This window comes from Squalius cephalus (assembly GCF_949319135.1).
Source record: "Squalius cephalus genome assembly, chromosome: 23".
Taxonomy (NCBI): domain Eukaryota; kingdom Metazoa; phylum Chordata; class Actinopteri; order Cypriniformes; family Leuciscidae; genus Squalius; species Squalius cephalus.
Window position 1 is genome coordinate 9,827,423 of NC_137144.1, and position 23,716 is coordinate 9,851,138.

Below are 23,716 nucleotides of genomic sequence, written 5' to 3' on the forward strand. Positions count from 1 at the left end.
ATCTGTGCCAGCTGTGTGTGTAAAGTTCAGTTAAATGCATTGTGTTTCAAGGTTTTTATAAGGTTTGGGCAAGAGAAGGAGAGTTGATTGGATTGTCAAGGGGAGGGATGCTGGGACGAAGGAGGCCAACCTTGGCAACCATTGCAAGACTTCCCGAATATAACGTGGACTCTCCTCGTTCTTTCAAGCAATGAGGATACTGGACAAAAATCCAGGGTTCTTTCTTTGCTGTCCAGCTGCTCCCTTACAAGGAATTGTTTTGCCTTAAATCAAAATTCTTTATTGCAGTGCAGGGGGTACTTGACTACAAGTACAAAACAGAGGGCAAATGTTATCAATATTGACATTCTCCCTGGCGAACACCAGGTTGGCTGAGTGAGGTAAGCCTCTCTGGTATGAAAACTGGCAAGCGGTTATCCAACACATCTGTGGGGAATACCTAACTCTAGAGACAACAGGGTTGAAGAAAACACAAAAACAAGTCATGTTGTACTGTTTTATTGGAATTGAAGTATGCAGGGTTCTTTTTTTTTCTTTTTTTTTTTTTTTTAGCATTAACAGTATGATTTTGCATGAAGAACTGGAGTCACTTCATTAGATTGACAATTTTACCGCAACTAGTTCATGAAATGTCTTGAAGATCCACAAGGGGAAAAGGGAAGAAAGAAAAATTGGATAAACTTTAAACAAAAGGAAGTGTATGCTCAAGAACTTTGCAAGGAATATCTTAGTTCAAGCAAGTTTCTGAGACCTGTGGGAGGAGAACATAACCTGACTTTCATGACAAGGCAGATGCTCAGAAGTGATCGTATGCTTTGTAGACATTAGTATTTTCTGACAGAGCACATGATTCTATTCGAGTAATGAGTTTCCAAGCCTTCTCTCAGGCAGTCTGACTTTCCATCAAGTCAGATCAGATCACTGCAAACGGCCCTCTATAGACATTAGTCAGATCACTGTAAATGGCTCTTCCTGCACAAATACATAATCTACAATACACCACATTCTTCATTCAGCTGTTGCCTCTCTGAAGTCATTCTTCATTCAACACTTGTCTGTCTAGAGGCCAAACCATTCAGTAACTCCTCCTCTTCTGGGATCTGGTTTCTGCCTCTGACGCTCGTCCTCCATGAACTTCTCCTGCATCTCCTCAACAGAGCCCTCCTCATTCTTCTTATCCTTCTCGGGAAAGATATCTGGGAACTGGAAGGTTTGCTGCTGAGCCTGCAGGAAACACAGGAATTGTTAAAGGTTTAAAGGAAGATTACATGTCTGTCAGGAACATTCTGTTTGTCTGTTTGGCATAAACATAGGTTCACAACAGGTTTAATGGTCACTGATGTCCCTGATTTTTTTTAATTGGCTACTCCAATGTCCATGTGTCGGGGGAAGGGAAGGAAATTTACATTATGTGGGTAGGAGGTGTGTTGAGGGGGGATTGCTTGACTATGATGTACGAAGACAGGAAAATAAATTGTTCATCGATTCCTCTTTACTGGACAGAAGAGTGTGGCTTTTCCGGAGCTCTGCTTTCCAACACTGGCCCTGAAATACTCCAAAAATAATCACCATCACCATATCTCAGGGGCCTGGTCCTTATAGAATAAATGTCAATTTTATTGTAAAGACAGAAAGGGGGCATAGTATCGTATATGACAGCAGAAAGATAATGTGCTGGTGCCACCAATCATACCAGACCTGGAAGACATGCCACTCCATACCAGAAATCATTAATGCTGTTCCAAAGATAAAACAAGGTGCAGCAACAGCAGTAAACAGGGATTGCAGTGAGTTTGTGAATGAAAAGCAGTGCCTTTCTGAAACAAATGCTTCTAGTGGGATGATCTATTATTTTGGCCTGTTTTTTTTAAGTGTGCAAAATGACAAAGAATAGTGGAGGGGAAAAAGGAGAAAAACAACAAGTGAACCAACTAAAATCAACAGCTTGGCCTCCAAGACTCTGCAGTGGTGCTCAATCCCTACCAACTAGAAATGCAAAACCCCACACTATAAACAGAGAGTCCAGCCAAATGAAAGTACAAGAACCAAACCTATTAAAAACAGGGCCTTAGTAACAAGAGTACTAAAATGGATGCCAAAAATGTCTGTTCCTTCACCTGTAGTAAACTCTCCTTGAAAAAACAAAAAAAAAGACACTGTGACTGAAGACTGGCAAGGGGACCCGTTCGCATGACAATCCAAGAGTGGAGTTCAAAAGTTTGGATGTTCTAGCCCTGACAGAGGGCTGATTAACAAAAACAAGTCACCACATGATTGTTCAACATATTCAGATCAACAAAACATTAATGTACCTTTAAAAATTGACTAATGGACCAGCACGGATGTTTGTACATGTACACAGTTTGATTTAACAAAGAGAACAGCATTAATATTACCATTTCAAATGTAAGTGCTGCATATGCATGTTTATTGTGTAATATTATGGAAATGTGGATATATAGTCATGTAATATATTATCCTGAAAAGTGCTGGAAGAATCGATTGGGCACTGACATGCCCCCAACCCCAATGAGTAAAAAAAAAAAAAAAAGTTTTAGGAAAAAGGAAGACTAAAGCATGGAAGAAAAATGTTGTTGTTGGGTTCAACCCAAAATCTGTCTCTGTTATATTAACCCTCCCTCCCCCTATCCCTCAATAATTCAGGCCCTAAATGTACACCATAACCTGTACATTCAGTGGCTTAACAGAAAGCATGTCTATGCCTGATGAGCCCCTGTGAGCAAGAGAAGTTTCTTATTATATTAGGAGTTAAAGCAGAAAAACAGCAGTGTCAAAAACATGTAAAACCAATGAACAGGAAACAATGAATTAATGTATCATTTTAATCTTTTGCACCATGGTTTGTGAAGACAGGTGTGTTATTGCTTAAAGAAATTGGACATACAATATTTGTTCAAAGGGGCTCTTGACTTATAAAGGAGGAACTTCAGTCTAATCTAGCAACTAATATATCATATAAACTTGGGGTTGGGCTTGGGCATGTGAGCAACAACCTAATAATGCCCTAGCAATAACTGAGAACACCATTGCAATGATCTAGCAACATCCAAGCAATCATCCTGTCCCAGAACACCTTACGAACCACTGAGTACAGAAAATATTGGGAAGGTTGTTAGCCAACACTGTGGTGGCACATTTCATACGGGCAAGCACAACTTGCAATTGTAAAAATGTATTTATATATATATATATATATATATATATATATATTATATATATATATATATATATATATATATATATATATATATATATATATATGACAACCAAAGGTGGAGGGGGAGTGTTCAGAGAACCTCTTTGCAAGCAGTCCCTATTTTGGCAATTACATTTGGTGTTGATAGTGTCACAAAAATCACACACTTCAACTTTAATGGCCCAACTTTAAAGATTCCTAAAGTAACCACCCTAACACTAGTACTCTTGGTGAACTCTAGTGACTCACATCCCACAATCACTTCCACGATCAGTCAAACAGGAACAGCTGGCATGACTTGGGCCAGTCTGAAAGGATTAGCAGTAGATGGGGTTTCCGTACATAAAGCACCACCCTCTCCTCTGTAGTCACTGCCTTATCTCCACTGTTTGCTCTTTGACAATGATTGCTGAACTATTAGACAGAAGCAGAAGCTCCAATTTACAAGCAGGCTTTCCAAAATGTGTCCTCTTCATATTCCCATATATGAGTGGAGAAGAAAATTAACAAGTTCTCTCTCGAAAAAAAAACTGCAAGCACAATAAAACAGTATGAACTGGTCAGGGAATATCAACTAAGAGTTTGTAATACTCAAATGTACTATCAAGTTCATTAGCAAAATTCTTCTGCCAGACTGGTATCAAGACCTGGGTGTATGCTGATATCTCCTCAGAGACATTCATTTTTCTTCTCATGTTTATATCTATTTCTCTTTGGCCAATCGCAGCTGCAAGAATGAAACTATGACAATTGAGATTTATTTTGCACCAAGTTAATGCCAGAAATTTTTTTGTAAATCTGTTCTATGTATGTGACTGCATTTTCATGATGTTTAATGACGAGGGGATATTTGCGTAATGTTGGAAGTCTATTAACAAGTTCATTACCATACAGGGGAGCAGGAAATGTATGGAGATGCTTGTAAACAGCTCTCTTTGCCAGTCTCACTGGGTGGGCCACACTGCTACTTCCTCTAAGTCTACAGTCTTAGCTGACAACCAATACTCACTAACCACAGATATTTGGCTGTTCTAAGATACTTCATATCTCTTGGTCTTGACACACACTATACATAAAAAATGAGCGTGAATCGAGCCAAAAGAGACAACAATGGTGGGACAGTGGGGACAGGCTCCTGATAAAAAGATTTGCAGCTTTAATGGTTTTTGCAAATCACAGTGGTAAGTTCAGGGCAGTTATATGGCTAGGCAGAAATTCCAAGGATAGTCTCAGTAGCGAAGACCCAGGTTGAGACAAACAAATGGAAAACTCCCAGACCACAAGGGAAGAGTCAGATGTTCTCAATGAGTGCTTGACCTCTACTCCATCCCAATAAACTGGCAAATTTGGTGCGACCTTAAACCACAGTGACCAACAAAATGCTATGTGGATGGGTTTGTTTATGTAAAAGTATGATTGTGTTTAAGTGGAATGCAGCCTATGTGCAATCCAAAAAACGTAAAAACAATATAGACTATTTGGGACAATTCTAGCATTTTATATTTGATCTGAATTTGCGTTGTATATTATGTTGGAGAAACACCAAAATCATATATTTGATTCACAGGGAAAACATGAATAAAAAAATAAAAATAAAAAAGTACACCATGCAAGTTGCTTTGCACTCTATTCGTGCAAACGTTACATTTACGTTACATTTACAAACCATCCACCAAATTTGTAAATGTAACGTAAAAAAAAAAAAAAAAAAAAAAAAAAAAAAAATCATCATACCGAAACAAATAAGCAATTATTTGTCTTGGAAACTGAAGACTATGACTTCTACATGTATGGAATGGGATGAATAAGGCAAGTTTATTACACAAAGAGTACTGGTCAGTTTTTGTCCCCAAAGTTGTTGCACCCTCTATGAAAAACAGCATGGACCAATAGCACTAATGTAAAGCATTTCAGAGAGAATGAAAGATATGGCCCATCTGAGGCCCAGCTGGTCCATTGCCAGTCTGTCTGTCTGCCCTGCTTCACTCTTGACGCCTAGACTGCCTCCCAGCAGAGGACCATCGTTTGTGCATAAACACTTCCTTTGGGCATGGATACAGTGGCCCAGCTGTCAAAACCTGACCGGCCACAGCAGTAGAGAACATGATTCATGCAATGCGTTCCCCATGCCAAGACACAGCTACCCTGCCAAACATATGTGGGGGTCCAGAGCCTTTGTTCCCAAAACCACTCTAATGAATCTTCAACGCCAAGGAAAAGTGTGTGGAGGGAAAAATTAAACAAAACATATTTCCTCAATGAGGACAGCTATAAGCCAGACGTTTTTGTACCCTTACTGTAAAACAGAAGCATGTTTCCAATGCAACTCGGGAACTGTTTCTCATACACATTGGCGTAGACAATCGGCTGGCACATACTCTGGCTTGTTAAATCATTACAGTCAAGCCAAGTGGTCAGTCTAAAGTAAGGGGCGGCAAAGTCTCCATTCAGAGTGGTATCAGCCCTTATGTCATTTTAAGCCACTGAGTCACTCATTCCATGATCGCAGTGATGACAGTTGTGACCAATCGACTTGTTCAGACTTGCCCGAGTCCTGGCTATTTTTTGGTTCTCTAGGATATTGGACCCTGTCAACAGCAATCAAAGATAAACCCTACATTTGCACATAGAGTCTTGAACCTCTCCCTAAATCTCTGGTGTAAACAATACACAAAAGAAAATAGAGTGGGAAAGGGAAAGTCAGAAACAGAGATAGAAGTAGCAGGGAAATGGAGGGGGTGGTACCATAACAGGAAAAGCATTGCTAGTATCTGAGGAATTTATTTTGAAAATTTTACTGAAATAAAGCTGGGTGGTGCCTGGACATTTTGAGAGAGATAAAAACAGTAATGGGGTGGTAAAAGGTCAGGTACAATCAGAGCAGTCAGTTTGAAGGAAATGCAAGAAACACACAGCACACAACTTATAAAGGACATGGAGTGGAGGTGGAGGGAGGGACTTCAATATCATCTCCTTTGCTTTGCGTCTGCTGGCACTCACAGAGGCTGTCTCGTAGTTGACATACACTGGGGAGCTGAGTGTGTGTGTGTGTGTGTGTGTGTTTTCTTCAAACAGGATGCCAGAGACCCCGCTGGCCTTTCCATTATTCATGCTGTGTTTCTTTCATCCGAACACAGCGTTATGAAAGTCCTTGTGGTCGATGAAATACTGTACATTTGTAAATAAAAATGGTAGTAAAATAGACCATTCTTCCTAAAAATGTCCTACCTACATACACACCCAATTCAAATGATAAATGGAATGGTTTTTTCCACCATTGAAATAAATGCCATAAAACATTTTATCTTTCTATTTTACGATGATCTTTTCTATTCTACAATAACAAACGTATAAATCACACCTATATATTAAACGTACCTCATACTTTTCTGTTCAATAATCACACTTACCTTGTACCTTTTTTATTCTACAATGACAAACTTACCTTATACATTTGCTACAATGATAAGCTTTCCTTATATCTGTTCTATTCTACAGTACAATGATAAACTTACCTTGTACCTTCTCCAAATGACAAACTTACCTCTTCTATTCTACAATTATAAACCTGACTCACATTGTTTGCGAAATCAATACTTCAAAACATGTTTGAACGCATGCAACATGTGAATTACTTATAGACATGTCAGTTTTTTTCTTTAATTACTTTGACTTACAGCACTCTGAACTACAAGGAACACATGACAGCAACTTTGTAGGGTCCTACAATCAACACCACTGAAGCCAAACGTTGCCATCTAGTGTTGATACGATCACAATGTGAACTTTTACAAGCCTTCAAAACTCAAAACAGCAAAAATTGCAAGGGTGTTAATTTGTGCAGGGTATTTGGTGGGGGAGATGTGTGTAACAGGAAGGAACCCATTTGAATAGAAAAATAATAGTATGCCTTAGCAAGGTTGAGTTTCAGTCAGTTTTGTTCAGTGGTAATTGAGCAGAGTGTGCTCACAAGTTCAGGTGGAACATTGCGATCTGATCTGAAAGGTAGCCTGGCTACCAGCTGATCTAGACCGAAACACGGCGCGAAAAAATAACGACTCAGCAACAAGCTCTCAAACAACAACAAACATCCATTAGTACCAACAACAGTTGCCTTGTCTTGCCAAACACTGATGCTTGCAACAAGACCCTTGTGGAAAAAGCAGGGGGGATGAATATAAACTGTTGCTGTCAACAAACGGGCAAACTTGAGTGTTCCCACAAAAACTTTGCTTTGTGGGGTAGTAAGTGTTTCAATGATGAAAATGTATACCACAGTATAGATCAGTGAAATCTTCAGTTCAGTGGGGGCATGTGATTCTGATTGGGTGCGTCTATACAATAAATTGTTATGTCCATTATACCAGCCAGCCAGGAAAACTACAGACGTGACATCAACAAACAGAACCTTTATCCTGGGACCAAACAGGTCACGGCCTTGCAAAGAGAAGCACAGGATATCATTGCATCTAACTAGAGCGTTGCTTGCAAAACGGCCGTATGCAAAGCTTTGATATTGTCTCAAGATTTTATGTTGCTTAAGATTTCCCTGACCCCTGTCTGGACCTCCCTGTTCTGGCACGACTCCACGGTGCCCTCACTCACCTCGCTTTATGTGTTGACTCCATCCGCAACTCTCTCAACCTCCTTGATGAACTCTCTCTCCTTCACACTCCTCCCCACTGTGGGGAGGTCTGATGAGAGAGTGGCCGTCAAGGAACCGTACTAACAACTTTTTCTGCGAGCCTGGAGTTTGTAAAATCTGGGGGTTCAGAGAAAGGGGAGTTGTAGAGAGAGTTCTTCGCCGTATTGCCTCTGGAATATTAGCTGATGTAGTGTATTGGGGGATGGGCCGGCGGGGGGAACCATTGAGGGTATCCAACCACAGAACACTCCCCCACATGTGGTGTCAATTAGGAACAATCTTGTTTTTACCCAGCACTGAATAGAGAGGAGGGCTTTTCTTGGGCAGTGTTTTTTTCTCTTTGCAGACCTGCTGGAGGAAAAGAAAAAGGCCGGAAATTTGGTTTCATATCAGTGTTTTTTTTGCCACAGTCTGAGATTTTTTAGCTTGCATGTTATTCACACATAAATAAGCATGACTTTCTGAAAGACTGAACAACAAGGAAGTGATTCTCTCCTCAAATGTTTAAGCAAATATGGCACTGTATCTGAAAGAAGACAAATGTTAGGAACAGGATGCAGTAATTCTCCGGATCCAAGTCCCTTACTGGGTTTATGAGAAGGTTGAATTGACAGCGCAAAGCCACACAGGAAGTCATTCAACTCTTGTCAAGAGGAAGTTCACCTTTAAATATTAATTTGCTTTTCAGTTTTGTATCCCATTACAAGCTGCTCTGTTTTGACAACTTTAATTATTTATCCCTGTCTTGATTGATGGCTAAAAAAAACAGCAGCACAAGTACAAACAATCTAATTCTTCCCTTACAAACTAAAAACCATAAAGAAACAAAAGCAGTTTTCGCGAATGAATCAAAGAACATCAGATTAAAGTATTTTCACGCCGGCATACTTCAAACACACTCGGTATCAACAGCCCAGGGCTCAGCCCAAATGCAGGTGTGAACCCAGCAGTGTGGTTCACCACTGGATTGCGACCAACGTTAACGTTCTGATGCCCCAAGAAACAACTCTCCCATCCACCCATAACAATAACCATAGCGCTCTGAGAACTTAACTCTCTGTACTATAATTCCTGCATAAAATCTGGCATGTAACCAAAGACGACCTTTTGCCTTCTTGGCCAAAGCCAGAACCCAAACTAACATCTTTCTCAGGAGGGCAGGGAATAATGTGTGGGAGAGACAGAAGCTAAACAAGCAGTGCTGGGACTTTGAGGTGAGGGTTTCGCATCAAAGAGTACCTGTGCCTCAGGCTTTTTTTTTTTGACGGAACATAAGCTGTGACAGGCCCTCAAAACAAGAACGAGAAGAAACAAAAAACTGGGACTCAAATGCCCAAGCATGTGAATGCCCAAGCCCATTTCTCAAGGGAGTCTTGTTTTGTTTAATAACTTCAACTAAAAAAAATGCATCTGACCCAGGCACGTCTAATTAAAAAAAAAAAAATCTTTAAAAGATTATTTTACAGTTGACGTCCTTCACTTTGAATTGTCCTGTGCTAATGAAAATCAAGATAGCCAGAAGGGACCACAAGAACAGACAGGAACTTTCACAATGCATGTCAGACCCCTTCAAGTGTGGGCCCAAACTAGACAACACTCACCAGTTGAACGTATGCCACTTTGTAATCTGGCCTCTTCACCCGCTGGTTTAAGTGGTTTCTTTTCTTGTTTGAACCTTGGTAGGAGAAAAAAAACGGAAGTGATTAACATTTAGTTAAAAGATTATTACATCAATAATTAACAATTGCACCAATTAATACCATAATACAAATTTAATTTAGCATTTTATATTTAGAAATAAATCTTTTTGCACTTTGATTTGGTGGCACTAGATGAGGCACAAATCACATACATAAATACTGTTAAAACTGCTCTTCTTTTTACTTGCGTCTAAAATGTATTTTTGTTTAACATGTTATGTTATGCACAGCAGCTCAGATATCCATTATATGACTTTTAGGGTTACAAGGGTTGGTTTTATAAGAAGCCCATGTCTTCAGTCCTGTTAACTGTGAAATGCATGTGAATCTTTTCCCAGGTTAAAGGAGAACTCCGGTCAATTTTAACATTGAGCTCATTTTTTTGTAAATTTGGAGTGCTGTCAGTACAGAGAACAACACAAAAATCGGTGTTGCCTACACCGTGTTATCCTCTTTTTAAAATTTGCACCCTGTTGACTTCAATGGGGCAAGTTTTAAACCTGCTTTTAGCCTCTTAACATCCTTGATGTGTCATTACAAGTGCACCAGCCATGTGAGTGATTCCTTCTGAGTGAACACGAGTGAGTCTGACTGCAGTAGATGTGAAAGATATGAATAAAAGTGATGTTATTTCAGCCAGCGCACATACCTGTATTTACATCCTGTTTTCGGCTGAAGTCCACAGTAGTCGATTGTCGAGTTCGGGCGCATGATCGTACGTACTAAACCTATGCGCGTGAACTCGACAATCGACTACTGTGGACTTCAGCCGAAAACAGGATGTAAATACAGGTATGTGCGCTGGCTGAAATAACATCACTTTTATTCATATCTTGCACATCTACTGCAGTCAGATTCACCGTGTTCACTCTGCAGGAATAACTCACATTGGCTGTGCACTTGTAATGACACATCAAGGATGTTAAGAGGCTAAAAGCAGGTTTAAAACTTGCCCCATTGAAGTCAACAGGGTGCAAATTTTAAAAAGAGGATAACACGATGTAGGCAACACCGATTTGTGTCGTTGTTCTCTGTACTGACAGCACTCCAAATTTACAAAAAAATGAGCTCAATGTTAAAATTGACCGGAGTTCTCCTTTAATGCACACAAAACCCAGAGAAAGATGTCAAGAAGTGCATTTGAATCAGATCACTTTCAAGAAAACAAAAGCATACACAGAGGACATAAGGATTAAATAATTAAAACTCATAACAGGATAAATTCGGTGGACACTGGAAAAAGTGTGTTTCACTGGAGATACTAAAGCATGATATTTGATTCACTGCGCAAGTTCGAAAGGTGCTTCAGAGTTTAAAGGAATAGTTCTTAGCTCTTTTTCAACTTGATAGAGACCACATCTGTTAACACCAAAATGTTATTTAACAGTGGTTCATAGAACTTGAGTGCTACATCTCAGGTCTCCTGAACCCCTACAATAGCTTTGTATGAGATACAGGCCAAAATGTAAGTGAATATTCACTAATTCACTGACAGTCAATTTTGGATCTTAATAGCTGTAGTTACTAGGAACTGCTGTTGTATGAAAACGATTGTTCTTACGTCTTCCACAGTGGGAAGCTCTGCAATACTAAAAAGTATGAAATTACATGAGAATAATGTAAAAATGTTGGGGTGAAATCATCTTTAAAAACTTTCTCAAGTTAAAAGTTTCAATGGCGGCTTGTGTGATGAGTTTTCTTATACATCACAGAAAGAATTGGCAGTCTTCCTTTACTAGTACAAGGAAACCCTAAACACACAAACACTCCCTCCATTTAGGGTCAACTCAACGGTCAACCCACAAAACAGGTGAGAAGCGCTTTTGTTCATGTATGCGAACCGTGTTTCCATTCCAGTACTCCCACCCAACATTATATAGTATAAATAAATATTCAATCAAGCTCTCTTTTGAGGTTGTGTGTTGGCTGGCTACTATTATGTTACAAATCCCAGGCCTGAGGGGTAGTTATAGAAACCCCTTTCCAAAATACTCAGTAGGAAAAAGAATAGATGCCTTGAGCCCGGGGGTTCCACCCGCGCCCCCCTTTTCTCCACATCCTTTAAACCATCAGCGAAGTGGAACACATGACGCAGAGCGGGACACCTTCTCTGACGTGGTCTATTTCACCTAATGGGTGTTCTGCATTTTTTTTTTTTCAGCTTTTACATTGTGGCTGTAAAAATGGCCACTTTGCTTACTGGCCCTATCCAGCGTTGGCGTGGAAACCTCACGGAAAAATCACAGTGGCGTAAACCCAACTGGCAGCTCGTAAAAGTGGTTCCCTCTGCGTTAACCAGACGGTAAAGCCTTTAATAACCCCTGCATTATTTACTTACCCGTTGGCATTATTGTTTGATATATTAACATAACATTTATGCTTTGAAGGAATAGTTCGACTTTTAAAAGTATGTTATTATCTCATGTCGTTCCAAACCCAAGACTTACTTTCTTATGTGGAACAAAAAATTGAGATTTTGAAAAAACTCTAAGCAAACTGTCTCTTTTCCATACAATAACAGCTCATAGTGACCACAGATGTTAAACTCCAAAAAAAAATTCATGAAGTGATCGATACAACTTATGCGTTATATTCTAAGTTCTCAAGTCATACATTATTTTTGTGCGAGGAACAGACATACATTTTAAAGTTTACTCTCAGTAGGCTGTTAACTTGCGAGCGGATCATTGAGTCACTGAGTTCAGAACTCAGATTCATGAATTTGTCCAGTTTGAAAACCAGATCAACCAGTTCACTGAAAAGAAAAGGCTCAAAAAAATGTATGATCTTACATCTATTATGCCTAATAAATGTGTAATGTCATGTAAAATGACTTCATCAATTAAATCGCTAAAACCCATTTAAGGAAAAACAAAAACAGTTAATAATGACTTCACGTTGAAAAGGAAGTAGTGACAGATTTTCTTTATGTAATGTACATTCAAGTAAAAAAAAAAAACAAAGAAAAAAAATCAAAAGATGGGTGGAGGGAGAATTATTGTGTCTATAGACTTGTTCGGATGGAGGCAGATCTGAATGTGAGCTTGAAATGTATGCAAGCAGTGAGGTTTATGAAAACTAAATGATTGCAGTCCAGAATACATCACTGGAAGTCTGACATTTCACTGAAATATCGAATTATGACCAAAAAATGATGAGGTCAAATATTAAATGAAACCTATGCAAAAAGGAATTGTTCACAATAAGATCACTAACATGCATTTAGGAAATAGATTTCCTAAATGCATTTTAATGCTGTCTTGAAATTTAAAGGTGCGTTCAAATAATTACGAGATTTCAACTTGTAAAACAAACGTGCAAGTCCTCGTAGAGCTGATAATTCCATTACTAGGGATGCACTGATACGAACATTTAGACCGATGCCGATAACCGATAATTCTTTATATTAGAAAGCCGATAACCGATATATTGGCCGATAAATCTAAATCCACATTTTTATGTCATTTTTGAGAGCCTGATTTCAAAAACAAAAGTTTCACCATTAAAATCCATGTTCTAAACACACAACTATGATGTTCTCATTATAATTTTATGTAGCCTATATAACAGACTTACGCTGCACATGTTGCACTGAACTGTATTTTCCTCAATCTGAAGTGTCTCAGCTGAAGGAAATAATCCATTATTTATCGGCTTTAATATATCGGGCAAATTTTCTTATCGGGCCGATAACGATAACATTAAAAATTAACCGATATCAGCCGATACCGATATGGTGGCTGATATATCGTGCATCTCTAACTGTCTTTGGAATGGCATGAAGGTGAATAACTAAAGTAAAATTTTTGGGTGAACTACTGCTGTAATCTGGATTGTAAAAAAAAAACAAAAAAAAACACACACACACACACACACACACAGGTTGTGTAACATTTCTGGCTCACTTTGTAAAGAAATAAACAGGGCAGGGCATCCTAGGACAACTGTTGATCAGACCGCTACAGCAATGGACAGAGAGATAAGCAGCTGTGTGTGGAATCACGCAAACCACTCCTTCTTTCATTTCCCTCTCCCTCCCTCCCTAAGCGTCTCACATTTTATCCCAAACACAGTTCACTGAATTAGCCATACGTTTATACATATAATTCAAATGCTGTCAATTATCTCCAAAACATCTTGTCAGTATTGATCGTTCTCATTGACTTACATGCGTATCACCCCTATCTAGGTGACCGACCTAAACAAGTGACAAACACACAACATTGGTGAATTATTGAATAAGGGCTTCTTCATAAGGTTAAGACTAGTTGACGGACCCATCACTGTTATATTTACGCTATCAGCTGAGTTTAGCATGCGTTGTTAAGCGAAAGTGTAAAAAAGAGTGAGAGGGTGCTAAAAGGACATGCTCTTGCATTCAAAAACAGCTGGCTGGAACACACTGGAGAATGGAACAGAATCCAGGGGTCTTGATGCTTTTTGTTTTTTATTCATCAAGCTGTCTTAAAAATTTAACTATTGTGGAGCAAGACACTAAAATGACTTGAGACCTGACACAATTGTAAGTGCGTCTTTTCGATTTAAAGTTGTGCAATTTAAAATGTTGCTGATGGTGTTTCCAAATTAAAGAGGAAATATATTTTCATAAACCATAAAAAATATAGATCCCCCCCCCCCCCCCCCCCCAAAAAAATTCCATCTATCAAACGTTTTTTTTTATAGCGCCACAGTTACACCGTTCAAAGCTTTTCAAAATATCCGCAAGAAATGGTTAGCTTGTAAATGTCTGCTCATATAAAGATGGGATAAACTGCGAATATCTGTCATCTGCTTTAAAAGAGCCTTAGCTCTGTAAATGAGTGAAATTCTAAATCAAATATGATGATAAACAAAGATTTACTCACAGTATTGGATCCTTGTGCGTACAGCTGCAACAGGAACGCTGTAGATCTTTTCTAGATAATTTCTGACATCAAACTTGGTCATTCTGAAAGAAAATTGAAATGGATAGAGATTTAGAGTTGCCATGGAGCAAGAGAACAAAATATGAAACTATATGGCTTTCTAAAGTTCAACCCTAGAATGTACGTCATATGGAAGCATTTAAGACAGTAATTCACAACTTTTTTTGGTTCACAATGCATCTTTAAAAGTTACAAATGTCCTGTGACCCCACCCCACCGCTGCATCTCTGGTGACCACAAGCTTGAGAACCCCTAGTTTAACTTTGAATGTTTTATTTTAATGAATGTTAAGGACTGAAATGACACAAAATGCATTGAACATTTTTGGATCTCACATGTGGCAAATTATGTTCATCTATATTTCTTGTGACCTCAAGGATGAGAAGCCCTAGTTTAAGTTTGAAACATTCTGTTTTCTGAGGACCAAAAAATGACGTGAAAAGCATTTTGTGACATGCTTTCATTGCGTGAATAAACAAAAGAAAATTGTATCATTATGCTTTCAGTTACAGAAGACCCGACAAGAACCATTCAGAAAATATGACGCTGGAGCTAACAGGCAGAACATACTGAACTGCTTTGAAAAACAAGGATGTTTGTCCACATGTCAGTCCAAATAATAAGCACAGATTTATTCAATTTTTTTAAGGAGAGGGTTTCCAAGAAACCTAACAAACAGATGCTCCATCGGAAAGAGTATCAAACACACATCTCAACTCCAGGGTGTGATGCCCAGATTTCAATGAAGTGGAGTGGAGTTTTGGCCACGTAATTTATGTGAGAGAGGAGAAGCGTACAAGCGCACATTTGTCTGTGTGAAAGTTACAGAGAGGCGATTCCTAGAAAGCAGAGCACTCGAGCCATAGTGAGATGAATAGTTAGTAGACCTAAGTGCTCTCTAAGATTTTGGAGAGGAGAATTCGAGATCTTTTTCGATTTTGCCCCCCTGGTGACCTTGACCACTCTGCCAACAGGAAGGACCTTTGCTTCCCTATTTACTTCTATTGCTGTATAGGGCTGGAGTGAATTAAAGCCTACGGTTAATGTGCAGGAGTTAGATGAGTTCAAGACTGAGTTCTGCATCAATCTTTTTTTTTAAGCAGTTTGAGGAGAATTGGGACACGATGCCGCCTGGAATCGACCCCACATCTCCCACATGAGCAGCACAGCTCAATGTGTCTGGAAAATGTATTCAAACCACAAGGCCGCATCTCAAAAAGTTAATCTTGGAAGGCAGGAAAAAATACCACATTGAGCCTTGGTGCTTAAATGGGAAACCCAGGTTCAAGTTTGGCGTGCAACATATTTTCTTTTTTCCTTGATAATTCCGTGTAATCGTTCACTTCATCTATCATACAGAGAAGGGTTTGCGAACCCCTGAGGGTTCATGGGGGAACTGCAGGGGGACAGTGAGTTGAAGAAAATATAATAATTGATTAAATCATGACAGTGTTTTATTATAATACATACAGTATATAAAATTACTATTCTTACATATATAGGCCAGAGGGGACCGACTGACCATATTTTTTTTAAAGAATCACTCATATAAATACAAAATTGTGAAGAGTGACATGCCATTCAATTATAGATTTAATAACCATTTAATAACCACTTCATTTATTCTGTAAACTTTTAGTCTATTTGAATGAAGTTTATTGGTTCCACTCCACAGAATCAATTAAATGAAGCACTGGGCAACGAGGTCATGACCTTCAGCAGATGTAAAGTGTCTTGTGCCTGTGTGGCTTATCTTTTGTAAGCACTGACGTCTTATAAAGATAGAGACCTCCTTGTTGTTCAATCCTCTCCTCCTACTGTGAGTTTGAGCTGCGCCCCACCCTTCACACATAAACAGTCCACGCTCATCCCTAAACATGTGCACTCACACCGCCCAATTCCAAGGCTTTCCAAGTAGGTGACTCAGAGGTAGCGGGACAAAACACTCCAAATTTTGAGGAAATCCAAAAAAAGGGGGATCTTTTGTTAGCCCATGACCTCTAGGTTACATTCACACCACTGGGACTATAAAGGCGGCGAGAGAGTGAACAAATAGCTTTAATGAACTAAGAAAAGATCATTAAAATTAAATTACTTAAAAGCAAATGTAAATAAAAAGATGAAAGATCAAATGTTGATGATGGATCAAATACTTAAAAAGGCACATAGAATGGTAAATAAACGAGGTTAAACAAATCCTGCAAGTACAAACACTTTGTAAAGAGGCCCTCTTTCACAAAAACAAGCGCTTTGAAATTCTTTGGCTCTGATAATCACTATGCAAACCAGGTTGGTTTCAAGCAAAACAACTCCTTGCCAAAGTGGAGGGTATCTTTGAAAAGTAGAAAGTGAAGAGGTTTAATGTTTTAATGATATCTCTGTTGCTTTGTCTACTTTCATACTGTTTGCGATGGGACTGTGTCAAAAGCAGCTCTAGAGGAGACAAAACAGTTCTTGATGTCCAGCGAGGCAGCAGTGGCTACAAAACAAGAGAAAAAAATAAATAAAAAAAACGCTTCCTTTGATTGCACTGGCAAAAAAAAAAGTTTCGATTCAGGTGACAAGGATGCCTGGTGCAGATTAAGACACTTAAGATCACAAAACAGTCTGTAAAAACAAAGGAGTAAGAGCAGGTAAATAAAAAAAAATAAAAAAAACTTCCTCTTAGCACTTGCGCAAGTGATAACATATAGCCCCAATTACAAACGTGTGTGGTTTGGAACACATACTGGCGGAATAATAACCGAGGAACAAGCCTCCACCGTCACTGCCTTAGATGTACGCCCTGAGGTTCTACAGAAAACAAAGCAGACTTTGTCCTCTTTTCTTCTGTGGACTCCGATTAGACCCATTATTAACAGTCTGACTGCCTGTTTCGTATTACACCGCAGCAATGCAATAATTACGGCTGGATTTTTAGTGACGTTTAACAAACGTCATCAATAAAGGGACGAGATGTTGGATTTTAAGTAGGTGAAAGAGCTGTAAACAAATCTGAGAGTGTCAGGAAGCACCGAGGCATCATCGGCCATGCAACCGCACACCGAAACGTCATCACGGGTTTTGTTACGAAATGCTGTGTTGCATCTTACCGGTCTGCAATTATAGTTAAGCATCACTTAAGATGCTTCAATTCTTTGTGAACATCATGCAAAATAAGATACCCACTCTGCAATTTACAGTGTCAGAACGAAATACATTTGTGAGATTTGTCTGCCACCTAGTGGAACGTAATGCAACTGCATCATTGTAAAATATGGATTTCTGTTACATAATATTAAAGGGGACATGAACTGAGAAATCTATAATTTGACATAGCAAGATGTCATTATATTACAAAAACATCCTGTAAGTTTCAGAACTCAAAACTTCCTTGTTAGTCCAAAAACAGCTTTTATTGAAACCAAGCTCTGAAGACGACTCGTTTCGGATTTTGTAACATTATGACATATTTGACAAGTGCTTTCGACTTCGGCTGGATGTAACCGGTCGGCCAGTCGGGGAGGAGCTGAAAATGGAGACGTGAAGTCGGACACTTTCCGCTTCCCGTAGAAGCAGTGTTTGCATACTTTATCACAGCTGAAGTGAAATAAATGCAATATTTGACAAATACACAGATGTTTCAGAGACGTTTTCATTCAATACTTTATGTACTGCTTAATACAGCGTCTGTTTGTGCAATAAAGTTCAACATGTATGCTTATAAACCTATACTATTTAAATACCAATGAAGTGGGGTCTACAGTTGTGTCGTCACCAGAGCTCGAAATGCTCTCGCGGTACTTTGATGCCATTACGTCATCAGAGATACTGAGAAAATAGTTGCTAGGAAAATAGTTATTTAATTTCAACTATGTGAATGTCTCAGCTGAGCATTATTTGTTTGTTTAGTACATGATTTCACTGTGGATTCTTTGGTAAATCCATTGCACAGGCTTTGCAAACTTTTACTGTAAGATATGGACCCGACTGTAATGCCACAATATGTAAGTAACGGTGTTAATTCTAATGCCTGATCTGTGACCTGTGATTTCTGATATGACTCATGTAGTCAGACGTTATTTGTCTTAAAATTGTGTATTACTGTTTATCCGTCAGTAAATCAAGCCAGTCACTAAACAGTCAACCTCACATTGTTTCTCTGAGTAGCATGAAAACATGATTAAAATTTGTGATTAAATTATATACAGAAAGCGATCAAAGAATATTATAATCGCTGGAGCTGTCAATCACACAGCGCAAGTTTATCAGTAACGGAGCTCTGGACTCTCGCAAAAACTTCCATTATAATCAATGACGCTGTTACACTGCACAATGAATCTCTTATTTAGCCTGGCAAGCATCAAGATGTATAGGTCTGGCAACTCACCATAGACACGGCTCAATCCGAGAGGCGGGATAAACGGCTGTCTTTCAAATTCCCTCTGCACGCAATAGGACAGCGCTTCAACCAACCAGAGCGTTTTCCCAACAGTGGAGCTAACGTTAGTTGATAGATTCAACTTTTGCCATATCTGGCCGGCAAAACTACGGACACATCTTCCTTTTTTAAGAATGACTTGAGTGCCATTCTTTGTTCTTTTCTCAAAGAAAAGCTTAACTCCAATTCCTCCAGAGTCGCGGCCAAAGCTGATTCGAAAGACCGCTGTTCGTCATCAGCCAATCTTTGTTTTCAAGTAGCAGGGAATTCACACGGAACCGTCACAACTCTGTACATGGCTTTAACCAGTAGATGTCCTCAGCATGCTATGTGTCGAGTCAATCTAGCTAGCGTAATCAGTCTAATCTAACAGTAAATTTAGCTGATGAAGTCAATGTAGCAGAATAAAAACAACACCTAGTTTTTTTTACTGCATCTTCAAAGGAAGTAAGAAGACAATGTTGTCAAAACTAGCACTGGATACCTGAGATCATTTTATGTTACGCTGTTAGCTAGCCTGGCATAATGATCTCATTCTCAGCTCCGTTAATACTTCTCACCAATTGTTTTCCATATATATATATTTTTTTTTAAAGTATCCTCACTTCTCCGCAATGTCATCTGCCATTTTAAATGCGCGAGGCCTTAAATTAGACAGGGCTCCAAACAAAAAAATCAATTAAGGAGCCAATGGCTCCTATAGGGGAAAAAAACAGGCGCCAAATAATTTTTTTAAGAGCCACATAACAATGCACTTACTTCTAGTCACCCTGTTGTGTGCATGTCTCTCCTCTTCTTACAGTTTCAGCATTTTCATCTTGTGAATGTTCTGGGAACTGGAGCTTATTTGGTAACTGAATGTCACTTCCGACTTATGAACTATTTCATAAGTTCATATTTTGGCGCTTTCACTCAGTGAAACGTTCACGCAAAGCATCTCATTTCATGACGTTAACAAAACAAATGAAGCGATAGGCTAGGGGTGGGCGATATGGCAAAAATATCATATCAAAATTTTTTTCAGGAAAATCACAATTCACGATTTTATCACGATTCTTTTTTATGTTGGTTTTACTATTTTGTGACTGAGCATTACAGCCAAACTAATGTCCATATTTTAAAAACAAAGCCTTAGGTAACAAAATATAAAATAAAAAAGAATGGCAGAAAGGGGCGAAGATAAAAAATGTAGTCATTATTTTCTTTGTTATTAAATATTCAGATCAAAGATAAACATTACACATACACAACTTAATATACAAATGAAATAAAGAGTGTTTTGTTTTCAGCTACAGTAGGTGTATTTAACAGTAGCATTGAAGAAAGTAATTAAATTAACAAATATGAAAATAAAACAAAACATAGACTTCACTGTATAAATTATAAATTGATACTTATTAAAGCTACTATTAAAGTTATCAGTCAAGAGCAGTGAGTAATTTTCTCTTTGCATTTTGTTGTTTCATTAACATCAAAGGGATAGTTCTAAAAATTCAAATTGTCATAATTTACTCTCTCAAGTTGTTTTAAACTTGAATATTTTTTTTTTTCTTCTGTTGAAAATAAAAGTTATTTGGATGAATGTGGGTAACCAAACAGTTGATGTACCCCAGTGACTTCCATAGTATATTTTTCTCCTTTGGAAGTCAATGGGGACCAGCTACTGTTTGGTTACCCACATTCTTCAAATTGTTAATATTAGAAAATATTAGAAGGAAATTAATACAGTTTTGGAACAACATTAGAGTGCGTAAATAATGAGATAATTTTTATTTTTGGGTGAACTATCCCTTTAAGAACAAGCGGCATTTGCTACTGTCTCTTTAAGAGCTGCGCGCGACGCGTCTAATATACAAGCATTTGACAAGCAGATTTTCTCTCAATTTTCTCAAGTTTGCTTTCACTTTAGACATACAGTATTAGCACAATAAGACTCGAAAGATAACTTAGTCCAGTATCCAGGCGCTGGTAGACAGGCTTTTAGTGCATGTGAGCTTCACATGTACGCGCTGAGAAACGCACACAGAACAGCGCATCAGCACGCGAATTAAATGTTTAACCGACAAGGCATTAAAGCACATGCAAATTAATAACTTTTGTGAACTGCAGTGTCCCGTTCCGCTGCGTTAACATTTTATGTGAATATACGTCGCGTTGTTCAGTAGGGGACAGAGGCGCCAGAACAGCAACTAGAATGCACGATTCTACGATATTTCTTCAAAAGCAGATCGTGGAGACATTTTAATCGTCCATGATCAAAAATCGTCATATCGCACACCCCTACGATAGGCTACTGGTTATAAAACATGCACGTAGGATGGAAATTTTACAATTAAAGGGAGTTAATTTGTATTGTCGCCAATGGCGACCTTGGCAGAAATTTCACTCGCAAATAAATATTTTTGGTCGCAAATGCGACCATTTTAGTCGCAGTTTGGAGCCCTGTTAGAATGGACTTTGATTGGCTGTCAGTGTTTTATCGTTCAACAGCTGGAAAAAAATCCTTCTGAAAGTGATCCCAACAATATCGTTTCTCTAGTTATCGTTGTAGCTATGGTGTGGACTCTGCTATTCTTTTATTTTGAGAATGTTTTTTTTTAACTTTATCGTTATCTTTACACTACGTTATGGTTCTTGGTGTGAACAAGCCTTTAGATATGATGAAAGCATCACTGAGAGTGCAGAAATCGAGTTGCAATGATGAGATCACTGCATTCATGTCTGTCAACAGCTATATGCTTATCGCTGCAACCTTTCAAGCAACGGGAGTGAGATCTTAATATTACGCTATAATCAACACTTTTCACGATTAGTTAATCTCGAAGCTGTAACAGTAAAAACGTAGTAAAAGTTTCTGAGAGAGTTCCACATGTAATACTTAGTTCATATGCAAAGATGTTAGCCAATCATAGCAGTGGGCGTTTATTTAAGTCTCACAGCAGACACACCCCTTCAAACAGAGAGTTTAAATCTAGGGCTAAAATCAGGGTAGTTTTATTTCTAAATTATGACAATTTTTTATGTCAAAATCATTCTAAACAAAAAAAATATAATAATAATAAAATATAAAGTTCATGACCCCTTTAATGCATCAACTAATTAATAACACAACAGTGACACAATTGGTTGTATTGATGAAAATGGCATTAAACACTTACTCCATAGGAATGCGAAACTGTACTGTATCAGGTGGCTGTTCTCTGCCTGGTCTGACCAGGGTCAGGTTGAAGGTGGGTCGAAATATTCTCAGCTGTGGGTTACCCAGCTGGAATAAAGGGTATCTGAACAAAAGGCAGAAGAGAAATGACATGAAATTCAATTACCGTTCCATTTATTCATATTCCAATGTATTACCATACTTTCAAAAAGCTAAAATAAAACTATGGTATATATGACTTTTAGGAGTCTTGCGCTTCAAAGTTAATACCTATAGGAGAATATTCGAGTTCTTGGAAGGAAAAAGTAATTTTCCAGGTAAAGTTCAGAAGTTTATGCGGTTTCAAGTTTTTTTCCATAAACACACACACACACACACACACACACACACACACATATATATATATATATATATATATATATATATAAAATCACTTTTGGTAATGGTACTTTTGGTAATGGTACTATGATTGCCATATTACCAAATACATGGTACTCAGGCATAGCCTAACACTTTAAATTCATGGTACCATGGCTAAAAAAACACATGTTTTTACTAGTATTATGAATATACTATTATCTTATCAATTAACTAGAATTATTCTTTCCCCATGTCCAAAATATCATTGCATTATTCTGGGATATTGTCCAAAAACATAGTATTGTCGTGGCACCATGTTCAAAGCATTACCATGGTACCACGTCCAAAACATGGTATTATCATGGTGTAACGTTACGCCCCAAAACATGTTAATAAGATTTGGCAGTTTTTATAAGTGCTCGCATTAGTAGTTTAAGTATACTGTAGATCTACACAGGTACACATTTTGTAATGTTACTGTTTATATAGATAAACAAAACATCAGCTTAGATTTACATCATTAGATAAAATAAAACACTGAAAACACTTACAGTATCCGTTTCGACATGTCCTGCAAATATTATAGACGTCTACAATCACATGTGCTTGTTATGTTATTTTCATATGCTCAAGGTCCTCGAGCACTGCTGTGCTGTGAAAACTGCGCGGACAAGAGTCTGAACATGTTCAAAATAAAAGCCCTGTTATCCACACTGTTGTCCAAGGCTCTCGTTAAATACATAAATGTGGAGTATAAAATAAATACACGTTTAATATCTACTTCAAACATTGGATTGTGGTTATGAAAACGAGAACAAAAGTCAGTTAATGTGAATATTTTCTTATGTCCATTGTGTCCTTATGTCCATTATGTTCTTATGTCCTCATGTCCTTAAGAAAGATTTCCTGTTAGAACTTTTATTTTGATTTAATTGTCGTGACGTAATCTTGACGTCGTTTAACGTCCTCTGCCTTGTTTCTTCATGTCACATTTCTATTTCCGCCATATAATGAAAGTTTCCTTAGACATTTAATATATTTCCAGTTAGAACCATGTATCTTTCACCAGATCTCTATAGAAATGCTTTCAAAATGATCTAATTGTTTATTGGAGTTGCTCTTTTGAAAAGTATTTTGGGTGTGTATAAAAAATATTTGGTGTCTGTCTGTCCCCGGAAATGCCCCCGTTTTACAGCAAGTTCAAAACACCTAGCAAATACACTGCAAACAAGCCCGAACAACATGCTGGTTTACGAGAGCAATCGTGTAGCGATTCTTTTCACCAACAGAGG

The 23,716-nt window shown here is 38.3% G+C and overlaps 1 protein-coding gene across 1 annotated transcript; it reads right to left on the reverse strand.

Annotated features, from left to right (window-relative positions):
- Positions 1-482: 482 nt before the first annotated feature.
- mrpl23 (mitochondrial ribosomal protein L23) lies at positions 483-23,361 on the reverse strand. The gene is made up of 5 exons (XM_079859934.1): positions 22,976-23,361; positions 22,066-22,188; positions 14,428-14,510; positions 9,464-9,537; positions 483-1,224 (listed from the first exon to the last, which is right to left on the reverse strand). The coding sequence occupies exons 1-5, from the start codon at positions 22,990-22,992 to the stop codon at positions 1,060-1,062; spliced, it is 462 nt and encodes a 153-aa protein (XP_079716060.1). The 5' UTR covers positions 22,993-23,361; the 3' UTR covers positions 483-1,059.
- Between the last annotated feature and the right edge of the window lie 355 nt (positions 23,362-23,716).

Coding starts and splice junctions, on each gene's coding strand:
- mrpl23 (XM_079859934.1), bottom strand. Junction 9,538..14,427: donor ACGCACAAGGATCCAATACT/GTGAGTAAATCT, acceptor TCTCCTACCAAG/GTTCAAACAAGAAAAGAAAC. Junction 1,225..9,463: donor AAGTGGCATACGTTCAACTG/GTGAGTGTTGTC, acceptor TGTTTCCTGCAG/GCTCAGCAGCAAACCTTCCA.